Raw genomic sequence first — 18,457 nt, forward strand, 5'->3', positions numbered from 1 at the left:
AGGCCAGTGCTGCACATACAGTATATAAAAACAGCATAATATTTTAATCACAACCAGGGTTTCCTAATGGCTCCTTGAGATTTATGTGCAAAGTACTTAACCCAGTTATAAGTTCCAAATCATGTGTGTTGTATTATTAAACATCTCTTTAGAAAGCTGATTTATGTTATTTCTTAGTGTTCACTACTACTAGGTAATGATAAATATATATCTCACTGATATATTAATTATATTCAGTTATTACAGATGATTTTGATGCTGCCAACCAGAGATGCATAGCTGTGGAAAACATGTCTGAAGTGGAAACTTAAAACGAAGCTTCAGATATGAAGCAAAGAATGCCATGAATAACAAATGTAAGCATTGAAAACCTAGTTCAGTAATGAAAAAATTCACAAAATTGACATACTGTGCATTATTTCATTCATTGTCAATCATATTTAATGATTTTTTGTTTATGGAGTAATCTTTGCTATGTTGATAGTGCTCGTTGTGTGTCTGCAGGTGCATTCATTGTGTGTGTATGATGCCAGGTGTTAAAGTATTATTTCTTACTCGTTCATGCACTCATTTAGATGTTTGGCCTCGATGAGGTTCAGTCTTGTGTGGCACGTTTCTGTTGAAATGTAATCTTTTCGAGACTACATTTCAAATATTACCTAACATGCATGGCTACTCCCTCTCCTTGTCTAATATATCTATCTGTGTGAAATAGATTAAATCCATTAATTCGATATTCAGCTAATAGTTCTCTATTTTCTACATTCATCCATTTTTTGGTAAGTGCAATAATATGTATTGTTTCATTGCAGATAAGAGATTCCAGATTTCCGAAGTACTGAAACGCACACCATAAAGGCTTGGTGGATCTAGTTGCAAGGTAAAATAATTTATTTACTTGTATAGTATATATTTTTAGCTAATTATCAGTATATAAAACCACAGTACTTAATTTTATCAGTGTCAAAGACAATTACATCTTATTCATAAATACCATTATATACCTCACTTGTGGTAACATATACACACATTAAGTGTATTATGTAGCATTATCTGTAATCAACTAATTTTCAGAGCTGCTCTGAAAATAATACTCTTTAAAAAAGTGTTTCTTAACAATAGCATTTCATTACAATATATCCATAATCAACTGTATCAAACCCTATTACAGGTAAAACCAGTAGGCTTTCTACTGTATTTTATCAAACCCCTATTAGAATAATAGATTTGTTAATAAAACAAATCAGGTTTTTCAACTGCTTCAAGCTTATTTTCTAACAGATTATAATGCATTGCATACTTTATTCCCAAAAAGACATGGTCACTTTTACCCAAGGGAGGGAGGTACTGAATGACAAATATCTCTTCCGCTTTCCTTGTAAATATAACATCCAGAATGGAGGGAACATCCCCTTCCTTCATCCTCGTAGCTTGTTTAACATGTAGAAACATGAATGTTTACAGGATGAGGTTTACAAATCTACAAGTCCAAAAATCCTCTGTTCTAACTTAGCAAAGCTTAGCTTAGCCTACTATATTGAACTTTAACTTTATAACAAAACCAATCAAAAGGGTTTGCAATAATATTAGTTGAAAAATTCTACCATTTTTGTTTTTCAGTGTTAATAGTAAAAATGCTTATGTTTTTATTGTTAAATTTCAAAGTAATATCAGTTTGAAGATATTTAAGAATAAATATGGCTAGGTCCCTTTAGTGTATAATTGTATATTATCCACCAAAATATTCACACAAACAAAAATTGTTAATTGTAACATAAACTTTTTCTAGTATGTGTCCTGAAGTAAATTTCTATCAAACCTCACTGGAAAATTCATTGGGGTTGTATGTTTATTGTTAGTATGATATACAGTCTACTGATCAATTGAACTTGGTACTATTTATCATCCAAATGCACCAATATGTCTTCATTCTTCCCAGATGAAGGAACTAGGTAACGTTCATCATCTGAATGCACCATCTGCAATGCATCATCTGAATCTTTTCCCACACTCATGACACACGGGAGGTTTATCAGCTGTATGCACAATCCTGTGAGTTTTTATAAGTCGCAGACGATTGAATCCCTTGCCACACTCGGGACATTCATGAGGTTTATCATCCGTATGCACAGTCATGTGACTTATTGTACTGGAACGTTTCCCAAATCTTTTCCCTGCATTCAGCACACTTGAAATGTTTAGCACATGTTTGTAGTGTCCTATGCACATATATATATATATAGATTCAGATTCAGATGTTTATTCAGGTAAGGTATATACATACAAGTGATGTTACATTAATGGATTGATATATAGATAGAGCTAGTACATACAATGCCTAAAGCCACTATTACGCAATGCGTTTCGGGCAAGAAAAACATTAATATCTAGAACTTAATACTAATTGAGCATAAAGAATAAAAAGTGTTGAGAACAAATACAAATAAAGATAAAAAAAAAAAAGGGGGAACATGACTGAAAAAGCAGCACAAATACAATAGGTTGACAAACAGTGTTGATTAAAAAAAAAATAAAATAAGACATGGGTTGACAATAGAGGAGTGAGGTAGGTTACAGGGAATTTATTAGGTAGTGTTTAGTTTTTATCTTAAACTGGTTGAGAGAGGTACAGTCTTTAACATGGTTGGGAAGGTCATTCCACATTCTGGGCCCCTTGATTTGCAGAGCATTTCTAGTTTGATTAAGTCGTACTCTAGGAATATCAAAACTGTATTTATTTCTGGTGTGGTGCTCATGGGTTCTGTTACAACCTTCTATGAAGCTTTTGAGATCAGGATTGGCATTATAGTTTAGCGTTTTATATATGTATAATACACATGAGAGAATGTGCAGTGACTTAATATCTAACATATTCAGAGATTTGAGTAGGGGTACCGAGTGATGTCTGGGGCCAGAGTTGGATATTGTTCTAATAGCAGCTTTGTGTTGGGTAATTAGAGGACGTAAGTTATTTTGGGTAGTAGAACCCCAAGCACAAATACCATAGTTGAGATATGGATAGATAAGGGAGTAATAGAGAGTCACCAGGGCAGGGCGTGGTACATAATATCTGATCTTAGAAAGAATGCCCACAGTTTTTGAAACTTTTTCTGGGGGGAGCCCCGTCGACTCCCCGGAGCTATCCCAGGCTGATATGCTAATGTCAGACTTTGGCATCAGTCATGTGTATGGAGTTCTTAGGCCTACCGGGGACCACGGCCAGAACCGGGCCCCCTCAGAGAGGCAAGGGGAGCAATGGCCTATAGAAGCCCCCGTGTAGTTGGAAGCATTCTATGTCTGCCATCGACCGGAACAGGCACCCAGAAAGGTAAGCGCCCCAAAACAAACCCCTATTCTGGTTAAAATTGCTACCTAATACCGAACTAGTGGATAGAACTCCCCAACCGAAAACAAGCAAATTAGTGTGACGTCACACACTGCCGCGCCGCTGTCTGCGCAGCTCCCCCCTCCCCGGGAGGGGGAAGGGGGAGCCCCAGACCCCCCGCGCCGGCTACCCACACCTCAGTTCTTGAGGCTGATGCTATGGGCGATGGTCGTGTGCTCTGGCTCCGGTGTCGCTACTGCACTGTACTTTGAGTGTGGTGTTAGTTTTGTGGGTGCGAGAGCCAGGAGTTATCTTCAGTACTCGGGCTGCATGCGCCTAGGGCTGCCTTCCCTAGGTGCCCTGTAAGTACTGCCCTTGGGGCTTGGGGCCACCTTCCACAGGCTCCTCGGGGTCTGCCTCTGCTGGTCCGTTTTACCTTTCGGTTTTTCGGCCGCCTGTTGGGCTCTTGGGTGTTCTGTTCTCCCTTGTTACCGGCAGGTAAGAGGCAGTTTGCACTGGTAGGGGCGCAGGGTGCTGCTCAGCTTGTAATTCCCGACATCGCGGCCGGCTCTGTTCCTTGGGGTTCGCTGTCCTCTTGCGGGGTTTTGCTTTTCTTTTTGTTTTTGCCTGGTGGGGGGTTCTGTCATTTTATTCAGTTTGTTTTTGCCCTTCCACTGTTCTCCTCGGTGGCGCCCCCTGCTAGGTCCCCGTGAGTGTACACGTCCCTGGGGTTCAGCTTTAGAAGTTTGCTTGGTAGTTTTGGGCGCCGGTTTGCAGCACCCTGCCTGGGACTACCTGAGCGCGAGTCCTCTTAAAGTAAACGCTCAGGACCCTGGGAATCCCCTAGGGGGCGCGTGGGTCCGATGGATGTGACCCCGGAGTCCCCACTCGCTGTGTGCGAGTTTGAGGGTTGCTCGGTCCCCTTGTCTCAGGGTGACCCTCATTGTTTTTGCCTCTGCCACGCTGCCTGTTGGGTCGGTGATACTTTCGACCCTGAGTCCTGTGAGTGTTGCTGCTTGCTTGTGACTCAATTTACCCAATCCTCTGATGATTCTATTCGGGTACAGGCGGCACGTGCGTTGCAGTCTAGGTTTCGTCTGTTGCAACGCGCTCGGTTGGTTGCTTCCCCGGATGCCCCGGGGCTGCCCCGCTTTGCTTTTCGAGACCCGGACTTGGGGGTGGGGGTCGCTTCGATCCTGGTTCAGTCCGCACCTCCTCGTCCTTCCCCTTCTGTTCGTTCTGGTCCCCCGCCCCTGCTTCCGGCCCCGAAGCGTCTGAGGGTTTCGGGGTCGGAGCAGGGGTTACTTGATCTCGAGACTCGGGCAGCTTCGGGGGTTGCCCCTTCCGGGGGGGCGGCAGAGGCATTCGAGTCTTCTCTCCCGGCCGAAGCTTCAGGGTCTGACCAGTGGGCCCCCCTTCCTCCAGCTTTTCCGGCTGCTCCGTCCTTGTCTTGTGGGGTCGGGGCTTGGGGAGAGGACTCGGCCTCGGGTCCTGTGGTGACGGACCTCGAGGCTGGGGAGGGGCTGACTTGGGGGCCTTGGGCCCCGCTGGACCCCGCCTGGGGTTTTCTTCCCACTGAGCGGGGCTTATTGTTACAAGGAGTGGGGTTTTCTTTCCCCCCCTCTGCGTACGAGTTGGATTTGGTGTCGGCCCCTCCCCGGGTACGGTTCCGTGTTCCCCCAGGTACGTCGGTTCCGTCCTTCCGGAGGTTTTCGGCTTATCGCATCCAACCTGGTGTGGTGCGAGCGGCCTTTGCAGCTTACCTCCTGCGTGACCCGGATTATGCCTCGGAAATGGATCCGTCCACGTTCAGGTTTGGGACTTCGTTCCCTTTCTGGCTCCGTTACGAGGTTCCGGAGTCATCCTGGCTAGCAGACTGCCCCTTGTTTGGTCTGGATTCCTGGCATTCCTTCTGTCGTTCCCGCACGCTGGAGTGGCGGGAAGCTTCCACGGTGCTTCAGGTTTTCCTGGGGGGTGAACTTGAGTACCTGAATGAGTGCTTGTTTGCCCCTGCCCTTCCCCGCGATGTGGGCGTTATTCAGCTCCATGTGCAGGTTCCCTCCCTTTCGGCGGCGCTCGTGGCGGAGGACTTGCGCGCTCGGGGCCTTTTGTGTTCGGCCTTACGGTTCTTTTCCCTCCTGGAGCTGTCTTCGGATTGGCTCGTGGAGGATGTGGGGACGCTTGGGTCCGTCCCGGGGTCCGGCACCTTGTCCTCGGCTGCGCGTTCGTCGGCTGCCTTGTTGAAGCTGTTCACGCCGATTTTGCGGGATGCGGTTCCCCTGTTCTATGCTTCCCGTCTCGCGTGTCGGCAGGCGGTGCTGGGTTCCTCCGTGGAATCTGCTTGGGCTCTGGCTCTTAGGCGTTCTTCCCCTTTTTGTCCTCTCCTCTTTGGGGAGTCGGCCGTGGCGCAGTTTATTCAGGCTGCGTCGGCGGCTTGTCGTCCGATGTCGGACTTGTTGGTTTTCCGGGGGTCCCGGGGTGGGTCTTCCCGGAAAGGTCGTGCCAGGGCTCGGGGTTCCTCTCGTCGTGGTAGGCCTCTGGTGTCAGGTTTGGGGTTGGCTCCTCCTGCGGACCCTCCCTCGTCTGGTCGGCGCGGTGTTCGCGCTGTGCGGGGTTCTGGGTCTCGTAAGGGTCGCCGGCCCTTTCGCGGTTTGCCCCTTTGACGGGGCGATGGGGGGGCGGCTTGCGCTGTTCGCCCGCGCCTGGTCCCACGATTCGTGGGCCTTTCGGGTCGTGTCTCGCGGCCTGCGGTGGCGTTGGGTGGCCCCTCCCCCCTTTGGGGGGTCGGGGCTGGCGGGGCAGGCTTCTTCCCCTGCGCTCTGTCGAGTCGTCTTGGAGTGGGTACGCTTGGGCGTCGTCGAAACGACGTCGTCCCTCAGATGGGTTTCCCGTCTGTTTCCGGTTCCGAAACGGGACTGCGCGGACCTGCGGTTCATTCTGGACTTGTCCCGTCTGAACCCCTGGGTTCATTGCCCCTCCTTTCGGATGACTACGCTGTCTCAGGTTCGGCTCCTCTTGGAGCCGGGTGCTTGGATGGTGTCCCTGGACCTCCGGGACGCTTATTGGCATGTCCCGATTCATCCGCGGTTCAGGGACTGGCTCGGTTTTGTAGTGGGGCGTCTGAGTTACCGCTTTCGTTGTCTCCCGTTCGGGTTGAACCTGGCACCTCGCGTGTTCACACGCCTTACACGGGTTGTGGTGGCTCGTTTGCGTCTCCTAGGTGTTCGGGTGTTGGCCTACCTCGACGACTGGCTGGTTTGGGCTCCCAGCCAGTCAGCTTGCTTGCTAGCCAGGGATTTGGTTCTTTCCCAGCTCGCCGGGTTCGGGTTCTTGGTGAACTGGAGGAAGTCCCATCTGGTTCCCTCTCAGGTTCGGACTTGGCTGGGTCTCGTGTGGGGCTCTCGGACCGCCTCCTTGTCTCTCCCTCCTTGTCTCTCCTGCGGCTGCGGTCCCGCCTTCGTCTGTTTCTGGAGGGCCCTCGGGTCACCCGGCGGTTGCTCGAGGGGCTGTGCGGGAGCCTGAACTTCGCGATGGTGGTCTACCCGCCGGGTCGGGTTTGGCTTCGACGGCTGTTCTGGTTCCTTCGGGGTTCCCCCTTCCGCCTCTCTCGCGATCGCAGAGTTCGACCCCCGGGGGCCTTGCGTCGGTTGCTGCGTCACCGGCTTCCTCTTCGGGTTTTTCGGGGTTCAGTGCCTTGGCGCCTACCCGAGCCCTCGCTCGATGTGTACACGGATGCGTCGTCTCTCGGCTGGGGTTTTGTGACCAGTGCTCACCAGGCCGGCCAGGGGCGTTGGGATCCGTCCTTCCGTCGAGCTCACAGTACGGTGCGGGAGTTCGCGGCAGTGTGGTTTGCTCTGGGGAGGATTCGGGTGGCCCGCGGATCGACGATTCGGCTCCATTCGGACTGCTCTCCGGTGGTTCATTGCCTGAACCGCGGGGGTTCGATGCGGTCCTTGTCTCTTTGGGGTTGGTCGCTTCGGGTGACTCGTCTGCTGAGTTCTCGGGGTTTGGCTCTCCTGGCGGTTCACGTACGGGGCGTGTCCAACGTCTTGGCCGACGCCCTGTCTCGCTTCGTTCCCCTCTCCACGGAGTGGACGGTCGACGACGAGTCCTTCCGTTGGCTTTGCCAGACGTTCGGGCGCCCCGAAGTGGACCTCTTCGCGTCGGCGTGGTCGCGGCGTCTTCCCGTTTATGCGGCGCCCTTCCCCGATTGCGAGGCCGTCGGGGTCGATGCCTTTCGGCTCGACTGGTCGAGGTGGGGGTTCCTGTACCTCTTTCCCCCAGTTCGGCTGTTGCTCCAGGTCCTGACTCGCTTAGAGACTTACCGGGGGAGAGTTGTCCTTCTGGCCCCTTGGTGGCCGGCCCAGCCTTGGTTTCAGGCGCTGGTTGCTCGGTGTCCGAACCCGAGGGTTTTCCCGCGGCTCCGCCTCTTTCAGCAGATCGGGCCGGTACGTCACGTAGCTGGTTCGATCTTCTCCTCGAGTCTTCGCGTATGGTTTTTTTGACTCGAGTCTATCATCATCTCTATGGTGATCAGGTGGCCTCCTTGTTGGTGTCCCACCTGAGGGCTTCTTCTCGGCGGCAGTAGAAAGTTTCCTGGCGGTCCTTCCGTTTCTTTTTGCGTCTTCGTCGTGTTAGCTCCTTGTCTGTTCGGGTGGTCTTGTCCTTCCTCTCGTGGTTGTTTCAGGACCGTCATCTTATGCCTAACACTGTCGCTTCGTATCGTGCGGCGCTGGCGGAGCCGCTTCAGCTTGCTTTCGGTATCGATGTTACGTCTGCGCCGTTTCGCAAGCTGTCTCGTGCATTGTTTCACCTCCGACCTGCTCATGCGTCGCCTGAGCCGTCCTGGTCTTTGGACAGAGTGCTCGCTTTCCTTTCATCTCCTCGTTTCGTTGTGGCCCCTTCGGTCCAGGATTGTTTTTCCAAGGCACTTTTCTTGTTGGCTTTGGCCTCTGGGGGTCGGGTAGGGGAGCTTCATGCTCTCCTCCGGCGCAGGGGTTTCTGCTCTTTTGGTCGTGGTGATAGTTTTGTTCGTTTGCAGCCGTCTCCTTCTTTTCTGGCGAAGAATGAGACTGCTGCGTTCCGGAGGGGTCCATGGGTGGTTGATGCTTGGTTGGTCAGGCCGGGGGTGCATCATGTTTTGTGTCCGGTTGCGGCGCTTCGCCGTTATTTGCGCGCCACAGCTTCTGTGTCCGGGGACGCGCTGTGGGTTGATCCGGTTTCCCTTCTTCCCTGTTCGCGGGTTCGGGTCTCTCAGGTCGTCCGCAGGGTTATTAGGTCCAGCCAGCCTGCGGTCTATCCCCGTGCCCATGACGTTCGTAAGTTCGCGGCTCTTGCTGCCGTCTTTGGGAATATGTCTTGGTCTGATATTCGGGCGCGGGGATTTTGGCGGTCGCACAGGGTCCTGGCTGCTCGTTACCTTGTGAATGTCCCTGGCCCTCGTCGGGCCTGTGTTGCTTTGGGTCGGCGGTTGCAGCCAGTTGTCTCGGCTTCGAGTTGAGGGGTGAGCGACGACCGCCTCCCGGGTAAGTCCCTCTTTTTCTGTCTGTGGGTAGTTAGCTCCGGGGAGCCGACGGGGCTTCCCCCAGAAAACCAGCGTTGAATGTAATGAAACGCCATTTTCTGGGTGAGTCCCGGAGGCTCCCCGGCATCCCTCCCTCCCTCCGGTCGGCGGTTTTTCGCGTTTTTGACATCCAGCCTCATGAACTGAGGTGTGGGTAGCCGGCGCTGGGGGTCTGGGGCTCCCCCTTCCCCCTCCCGGGGAGGGGGGAGCTGCGCAGACAGCGGCGCGGCAGTGTGTGACGTCACACTAATTTGCTTGTTTTTGGTTGGGGAGTTCTATCCACTAGTTCGGTATTAGGTAGCAATTTTAACCAGAATAGGGGTTTGTTTTGGGGCGCTTACCTTTCTGGGTGCCTGTTCCGGTCGATGGCAGACATAGAATGCTTCCAACTACACGGGGGCTTCTATAGGCCATTGCTCCCCTTGCCTCTCTGAGGGGGCCCGGTTCTGGCCGTGGTCCCCGGTAGGCCTAAGAACTCCATTTGGGTATTGTTTATTTTGAGATTTATTTGACTAGAGGATTTATTGCCAAACAGAATATAGAAAGTTTTGTCAATGTTAAGGGTGAGTTTGTTGGCAGTTAGCCAAAGATGGACTTTATTTAGCTCAGTATTTACTGTGGCATTTAGAGCAAGAGGGTCAGGACTGGAGTAAATGAAGGTTGTGTCATCAGCAAATAGAATTGGTTTGAGGTGTTGGGAGGCATTTGGAAGGTCATTAATGTAGATGAGAAAGAGGAGAGGGCCAAGTATGCTGCCCTGAGGAACACCAATGTTGATGGGTAGGGTGGGAGAAATTGTATTATTCACAGAAACATATTGGAGCCTGTCAGTAAGGTAGGACTCGAGGTATTGTAGGGAGGGTCCTCTGACTCCATAATGATGTAATTTAAGAAGAAGGTTATGGTGGTTGACAGTATCAAAAGCTTTACGCAGGTCCACAAATAACCCAACAGGGAACTCATTTTTATCAAGAGTTGTATGAATCGAGTTAAGCATACTAATAAGTGCATCGTTAGTGTTTTTTTTGGGTCTGAAGCCATATTGGCAAGGGCTAAGTATATTGAGTTTGGCTAGATATGAGTAAAGCTGCTTATAGATTAGTTTTTCAAAATTTTTTGACAAGTTTGGCAGGATTGATATAGGTCTGTAGTTGTTAACATCTGTGGGATCACCACATTTGTGGACAGGTGTTACTCTCGCTTTTTTTAGAATATCTGGAAAGGTTTGGAGTTCAAGTGACTTGTTGAAGAGCAAAGCAAAAGCAGGGGCTAAAGATCTGGAGGCTTTTTTGTAAATTAAAGTTGGTATCTCCTCAAGGGCACCAGACTTGGTTTTAAGGGAAAGGATTATCTCATTGACGTCAGTGGAGTTAATAGGCTTTAGGTACAGAGACTGTGGATAGTTACCTGTAAGATAGTCCTTAATGTCAGTACTGGAAGATGGAATATCATTTGCAAGGGATGAACCAATGGAAGAGAAGAACCTATTGAACTCAATAGCAGAATCAGAGGCTGAAAGCTGACCATCGTTATTAGACAGGAGAGTCGGTTTGTTATTTAAAGATTTCTTTGATCCCAATATTTGTGAAATTGTGCTCCAAGTTTGTTTAATGTTGCTCTTTATTTGGGTAAATTTATCTTCGTAGTATTTAGTTTTGGCTCGTCTAATTATCTTAGACAGCAATAATGAGTAATTCTTTGAGAATTCTTTGGAGACAATTCCTAACCTATACTTCTTCTCAAGGTCGTGTTTTTTGTTAATGGATTTAAGTATTCCCTTTGTAAGCCAAGGATTGTTAAGCCTTTTGCTTGTGACTTGTTTTGTAAGCCTAGGACAGTGGGTGTTATAAAGGCTAAGAGTTGTTTGTAGAAAAGATTGCACTGCTAGGTTGATGTCCCCTATGTTACCTAACTCGGACTCCCAGTTGACATTATCAGCAGCAGTTATAAAATTGTTTATAGCAGTTTCATTGTGCAGCCTAAAGCTTAACTCCCTTGTTTCTAGAGGTGGTTTGCTAATGTTAGTTAAGAGAAATGTGGGGTAATGGTCTGTAGTGCTATCGGTGATTATACCTGAAGTAAGCGGAGAGGTTATGTTGGTCCAGATGTGATCTAGAGTCGTGGCAGTGCTATCAGTGATTCTAGTAGGTCTAGTGATTAAGGGTATGAGGAAGCAGGAATTCATACAGTTGAGGAAGCTAACAGCAGTAGGGTGTTCTGGCTCGCAGAGGTCAATATTAAAGTCCCCTGCGATAATTAGGTGGTTTTTGTTCAGTCTGTTATCAAGTATTAGATTTCTAAGGTTTGAGTTGAATTCAGACACATCAGTGTTGGGAATTCTATAGACTGCACCCACAGACAGGACAGACTCGGCACCCTTGACTCTGAAGCTGGCGAAGATATACTCCCCATAGCAGTCTCTAGTTCTAATTTCTTTTAAGCATGTTAGTTCTTGGTGGTAGTAAAGAGCAGTGCCACCACCTCTCTGAAGTTGACGACAGTTGTGAATTGCTGAGTAGTTAGGCATGTTAAAGAGTTGAGTAGTATCCTCTTTCATCCATGTTTCAGTAAGTATAATAAAAGAGAATTTGTTGCCAATAGTTTCAATCAAGGCACTAACATCATCGAAGTGTCTACCTAGGGATCTAACGTTCAAATTGATTACAGAGATATTGTGATTATGAGTTAATACATTGTTTACATCATGTGCTGCAAAATATCTGCAATTTAGATCATTAAAGTGATTATTGTCATAGATAGTGGATAAGAGGTTAAGTTCTGGGTCTATACTTGTCTGCATAAAAAAAGCTGATTGCAGGAAAAACAAGGAAAGAAAGGCAAATTACAAGGTAGAAATAAGCTATAAAATAGGGAAAAATATATACACAATACTGTACAAAACAAACACAAAATGAAAAAAAAAGAAAAAAAAAGTTAGCTTACAAGGGGCTTAGGGGTACAATGGAGTAAGGGAGTATGGCTAGGCTAGGCAACCTAGGTAATAAAAGAGATTAAAGAAAAAACATATAAACATGGACTATACAAAACACAAGATATAGAAATACAAAACAAAAAAATATAAGCAAGACTAAGCAATACAAAAAACAAATTGAGCAAAAATGAAAAAAAATGAGGTAGATTGCTTACGAGTACTCTCAGGTACACTGTAAGTAACAATTTGCAATTTGAGATGCAGGCAAAGCCAGGGGTACAATGGAGTAAGGGAGCATGGCGAGGCTAGGCAACCTAGGTAATAAATGAAATCAAAGAAAAGTTGAATAATAAACATAGGCAAATTTAAGCTAATGATTAATAACTATAGATAGTTCAGTTATGACTGTATAATTAAAAAGACCTGAAGAACTACTTAATACACTCAATTAAATAATTTCCTTAAATGACTAGGTAAGAGTAAGTTAAAAATTAAGTCAGAAAATGAAACAAGGAGACTTAGGATACCTAGCCCCACTAGTTGACAGGGGGTTAATTAAGTTAATTCATTGGGAGTGATAAGGTGAGACAAACCACATAGGGAGAGGAAAGTGTTGAGGTTTTCTTCTTTAGTAATTGTAAACATTTTGCCCTCTGCGGTTTTTCTCACCTTTATCAGACCATCTCTAACGAAGCACTGATGAATCGCATCTGGGTTTTGTTGACGGATTTGACGCAGGCGGTAGAGGAGTTGCTGTCTGTTCCTGGTCAAGCACTCGTTGATGTATAATCCCTTCCGTTGGGATGCAGCTGTCCGGACTAGATGGGATTTCGTGAACTGGGAAGACAGCTTCAGGCGAATTTTCCGTTGGTTTTGACCTGATGGATTCTTTTTGCCTACTCTGTAGGCAGCAATAACGTCAGTTTTGTTTAGACTGAGCTGCAATTTGTTTCTTAAGAGATCCTGAGCTATTTCGACACAATTTTCACCTTCATGTTCCACAGGTATATCTTGGGACGACACGATAACAGAGTCTAGCAGCTTTTGCTGGTCTTGTTCCTCCTGGGAGACGGAACGTTGGGCTGAAAATGTACTGATACATGCAGTCATTTTGCTGAGAGCTTCCTCCTGTTTTTTTATGGCTTCATCAGTTTTCAGAAGGTTGTTTTCCTCACGGAGATCATTCAAATCATGCTGTAGTTGGTCTTGGCTAGCCTTGCAGTTTCTAATATCCTCGCGGAGGAGGGTTATTTCTTGTTGTTGTTGTTGGAGATTAGCGCGGTTCGCTAGATTCTCATTGAGAAGACTCAAGATGATAGTATTTTGTGACTCGAGGACTAGGCACAACTTTTTGAACCACTGATTCTCGGTCCAGTTAGTGAATTCCGGTGAGGGACCGGAAGCTCGCTTGAGTTGCTTATACTGGGATGCTAGCATGTTCATAGGAGAGGGTTGAGAGGACTCTGCTCCCTTGCTCAATGGGGTGGAGGGGAGGGCAGCCCCGCCACCCCGGACCCCAGAGCTTCCAGACGGAGAAACACGGATATTGTTAGAGTTGGCCGGGATGGATGCCTTGTTAAGGGGTTTGTTGCCCTTATTTCCCTGCACAGTCACATTTTTAGGAGACATGATTGGTTAGAATGGACTGGGGGGTATATGTTGTGAAGAAACTTGCGTCAGGCAGCGCGGTGGCGGCAGCATGCACTGGTACTCACAGCCGTAGAGGATTGTTTTGAAACTTATTTGAGATGGAATGAGTTGATTTTGGTCGGTTACTTTGGTTTTGCTATAACATGCTTGGACTCCATGTACTTAGCTGCCTGTGGGTGGCGGTCTACATCATCTGGCGTAAGTTTAAGGGCTGATATACAGCTTAGAGTGAGGAGCGTAGCGTGCACGTATACTACGTAGCGAGCATAGAGTCCTATCTGATACCTATATATATATATTTATGATCAATGTTCCCTTCGGGAATCTTAATTTTATGATGAATAGGAAAACCAGGGATATACTGAACATCTTGTATCAGAATCTTTACTTTAAAAAACATAACGTTTCGAATACTTCTCGTATTCATCATCAGATCTAAAAGAAAAAACAGAAATCACAATCAAATAGCTGGTAAACAAAGAACTCATACTGAATATAATTGCCTATCAAAGAAAGGAAAATGCTTAAAAAACAAAACACTTAAGCGCACTTAAAGTGATCAATACAAATAAAACTTATTAACTGTCACATATATTAAAACTAATTTAAAATCCATTAACTACAAGATGAAATTTATAACTACTAAAACAAACAATTCTATTAAACTTATGTGAAGTGATCAGAAGTGAAACTTGATACCTAACACATAGATACTAAACACTATAACAAATATTTATATAATGACTACAAATCTACAAAAAATGTATGTAAAATACAAACAGAATAAACGACAATTATAAAGTACTAATCAAAATCTTATAAAAAACTCAAAAATTAAATAAAATTAAATACCAAAAAATGTATTATATATCCTAAATAAAAGATTATATTAATGTACAATGTTAAGACTTGAAATAAGTAAGAAAGGGCAAAGACATGGTAAACTAAACAAAATTAAACTACCAAAATAAACTAAAAATCATATTACAGGGCCTACTGTGCACTATACAGTGTACAATTGAACAGCTGAAAGGTTGTTATTTAGCAGAGGCCGCAGCTCCTTTATATATAAGGATTCCATTACTCTCAAATCTGACTGGCCATTCATACAAGTGTCCAGAATTTTAAAATCAGATTCCAGCAGAGAATGATCAAACTCATAACAATGGTTTTTAATCTCCGAAAATGCTGGTTTAGACAATGGTAATCCAGTCCTAAAAGATAATCCCCGGTACTCAAGTATCCTAATCTTAAAGTTCCGAATGGAACTCCCGACATATCCAGCATTACAGCTGGAACAATTATACATATATACGACATTTGAGCACAAGGGGGTAGGCACTTTATCTTTAAATTTAAAATAAGAGCCTATGGTATTTGTGTTGACAAAAATAAATCTAAAGTCTACTTGAGGATAACACTGCTGCAACAGTCTCCTCAAACGACTCCTTACAGAAAAGCTAATACTGCCATAAAATGGTAATTTAATATATTTAAGATCCCTTTCCACTGTAGTAATCCTACACGATGGGTGAAACTTGAGTTTTGAGTTTTTTTATAAGATTTAGGTTAGTACTTTATAATTGTCGTTTATTCTGTTTGTATTTTACATACATTTTTTGTAGATTTGTAGTCATTATATAAATATTTGTTATAGTGTTTAGTATCTATGTGTTAGGTATCAAGTTTCACTTCTGAATACTTCACGTAAGTTTAATGGAATGGTTTGTTTTAGTAGTTATAAATTTCATCTTGTAGTTTAATGGATTTTAAATTAGTTTTATTATATGTGACAGTTAATAAGTTTTATTTGTATTGATCACTTATAGTGCACTTAAGTGTTTTGTTTTTTAAGCATTTTCCTTTCTTTGATAGGCAATTATATTCAGTATGAGTTCTTTGTTTACCATCTATTTGATTGTGATTTCTGTTTTTTCTTTTAGATCTGATGATGAATACGAGAAGTATTTGAAACGTTATGTTTTTTAAAGTAAAGATTCTGATACAAGATGTTCAGTATATCCCTGGTTTTCCTATTCATCTTAATATAAATATATATATATATATATATATATATATATATATATATATATATATATATATATATATATATATATATATATATACACACACACACACACACACACACACACACACACACACACACACACACACACACAAAGCGTTATATGACAAAGAGTGCTGGGAAGACGGGACACCACGAGCGTAGCTCTCATCCTGTAACTACACTTAGGTAATTACACACTCACACTCTCTCTCTCTCTCTCTCTCACACTCACACTCTCTCTCTCTCTCACACTCACACTCACACTCACACTCTCACTCACTCACTCACTCACTCACTCACACTCACTCTGTCTCCACTCGATCATCCGGACTATATGGGAAGGACCCGCAGCCGGATTAGCACGTTTTTCGGATAATGGTACTTTTTCACCTACGAGTCCAAAACTAACCATTTCCAACTATTTTTATACTACAAATAACATAATTTGAATAGACATGCCACATATAATTATTAAATATTCAACTAGAAACCTCAACTTACCTTTTTGTTGTTCGTCTTCTTGATTGATGACTCGTCTTGAAGTTAAAAATTCTTGACAATTTACGTAACTTATAGTAACGCAACACTAAAATTAACACTTAAAATTACTGTACAGTTCATTAGGCAAAGTTAGTTCTCACTGTCTGCTGAGGATGCCTCACTGGTTGAAGGCACTTGGGTTGCATGTGCCGCCTCACTTGTTGAAGGCGCTTGGGTTGCGCGTGCCGCCTCACTTGTTGAAGGCGCTTGGGTTGCGCGTGCCGCCTCACTTGTTGAAGGCGCTTGGTTTGATTTTCGTACCATATATGAATCAAGTGTTGCTTGCCTTCTGTGTTCACTGGCCAGTTGTATGATCAGCTCTTTTGTTCGCCTAAGGTACGGATACATGTTTCCAACCTCTGGATGAGCACAATTTGATGAAAAATTTATTAATCCGTCAACATACGTCATGAGTACACTGTATTTCGTGGTCATTGGTGTTGGTTCTTCACTGCCTTCATCCTCTTCGTCCACCTCACCAGTAACAGACTGTAGAATCTCGTCTTCACTCATCACACCATATCCTGGATCATTGGCATCTTGTTCAAGCCAATCAACCACATCCTGTCTTTCTAAGTTTTCGCCGGCATTTCTAAACATTCCATGGATTTCATCTGTAAATCCTTCAAAATCCATTTCTTCATCCTCCTCATTTCTGACCGTAGACGTGAGGAGTTTTTTCCAGGAATTTTTCAAAGTCGATTCCTTTAATTCACTCCATACCTTGGCCCAGTTATAGACGGCTTCCTTGATTGTATAGTTCTTCAAATTCTGAAGTTTTTTTTTAGCCCTGTTATCCACACCGAGTTCAATATCTTCCGGAAGAGGCAAAACCACCAAAACTTCGTTTAGCATTTTTTTGGTGTACAACCTCTTTGTAGCACAGATAACTCCCTGATCCATAGGCTGAATGAGAGAGGTTGTGTTAGGAGGAAGTGCCATACACGTTATCTTGCCATCATGTGAGGTTAACGTGTCAATTCTGGGGTGGGCAGGCGCATTATCAAGCAACAGTAAAGCCCGAACTTCGCTTGGCCTTATTTTGAGTTTCTTAATTTGATAGGCACGAACTTCCCTGCAGAACACGTCATGAAACCAGGAAAGAAAGATCTCCTGTGTAAACCATGCATTTTTTGAGTTATAATATTTGACTGGCAGTCTGTCCATGCAATGTTGCAAGGCTCTTGGTTTCTTAGATTTGCCAACAATTGCACACGTGATTCTGTCTGTGCCGTCGGCATTCGCACACATCATGGCTGAGAGCCTGTCCTTGCAAACCTTACGTCCTGGCACACAACCCTCACTCCTCATTGCTAGAGTTTTTTCTGGTAAACTCCTCCAATACAACCCAGTTTCATCTGCATTATAAATTTGATACGAATAAATATTATTTGCCACAATATATTCTCGTAATTTACGTTTAAATGGTTCTACACTGCTTTCATCTGCACTCAGTTTTTCACCGACAATTTTCCTCTTCACAATATTGTGCCTACCCTTGAACCTTGCAACCCACCCTTCACTCGCTTCGAAATTCTTTATTCCAAGGCTTTCAGCAAATCTGCTTGCAGCATTTTGTATTTCTGGGCCGCGAATTGTCACGCCAGCTGTGCGGTGCTGAGCAAACCACTTGTACACTGCCTCATCCAACTGCACATGCGTCGAAGTTTTCATAGTTTTTCTATTACAACCTCTGCTAGTGCTTGCACCTTCACTTTCACAGGTTGAAATGAATTGCATAAGTTTCTCTTTTTGTTTCCTTATATCAGAAACAGTACTAGTGCCTATATTATATTCCTTGGCAACACTTGAGGTCGACCGGCCATGTTCACAAAGTTGTATAACACGTAGCTTGTCCTTAAGTGTTAGGACAACCTTCTTCCTCTTACCACCTCCAGAACGATTCATGCTGCTACCAGACATAGTCTTGGCCAAAAATGTTCAAAGTTACTATGAAAATAAAAAAGTTATTTAAAAAAATATTTCACTAATGGCGCGGCACTGTGGTGTAACACGAGGCTAGAGAGCACATGGCTTGACCAGGCCTGGACGGGTCCAGTCGGGGCAGGGAGGAGGCACGTTACGTAGGCCGCCAGGAGGAAAAAAAAAATATATATTTTTGAAGGAAACTTCAGCCTGTGCAAATTGTTTTTAGGAAACTTGTATGGAATTTTTTATTACATAATTACTAGTATTTCTTTTGATTTTGGCTATGATGAATTGTTCTAAAATTGATAGTAATTACTGTACTGTAGTGTATAGGCCACTCCCCATCCCCCCCTAATCCCCCCAGGTGGTCCCTCCCAACGCTCCCCTCTCTCCCGACACCACCCACCCACCCCACCCCCACCTACACCATGCGCCTCGAGTCTCGGGCAG

General features: G+C 45.1%; 1 protein-coding gene across 1 annotated transcript; it reads right to left on the minus strand.

The window, feature by feature from the left end:
* Positions 1-1,895: 1,895 nt before the first annotated feature.
* LOC138364039 (tigger transposable element-derived protein 7-like) lies at positions 1,896-17,752 on the minus strand. Its single transcript, XM_069323470.1, has 2 exons — positions 16,340-17,752; positions 1,896-2,036 (listed from the first exon to the last, which is right to left on the minus strand). The coding sequence occupies exons 1-2, from the start codon at positions 17,750-17,752 to the stop codon at positions 1,896-1,898; spliced, it is 1,554 nt and encodes a 517-aa protein (XP_069179571.1).
* Positions 17,753-18,457: the final 705 nt, after the last annotated feature.

Source organism: Procambarus clarkii, chromosome 12 (assembly GCF_040958095.1).
Source record: "Procambarus clarkii isolate CNS0578487 chromosome 12, FALCON_Pclarkii_2.0, whole genome shotgun sequence".
NCBI lineage: Eukaryota > Metazoa > Arthropoda > Malacostraca > Decapoda > Cambaridae > Procambarus > Procambarus clarkii.

Excerpts from the sequence above, each read along its gene's own strand:
- LOC138364039 (XM_069323470.1), bottom strand. The coding sequence starts at position 17,752 with ATGAAAACTTCGACGCATGTGCAGTTGGATGAGGCAGTGTACAAGTGG. Across the intron at positions 2,037-16,339 it reads CAACACTTGATTCATATATG|CTGATAAACCTCCCGTGTGT; the intron begins GTACGAAAATCA and ends TTGTGCATACAG.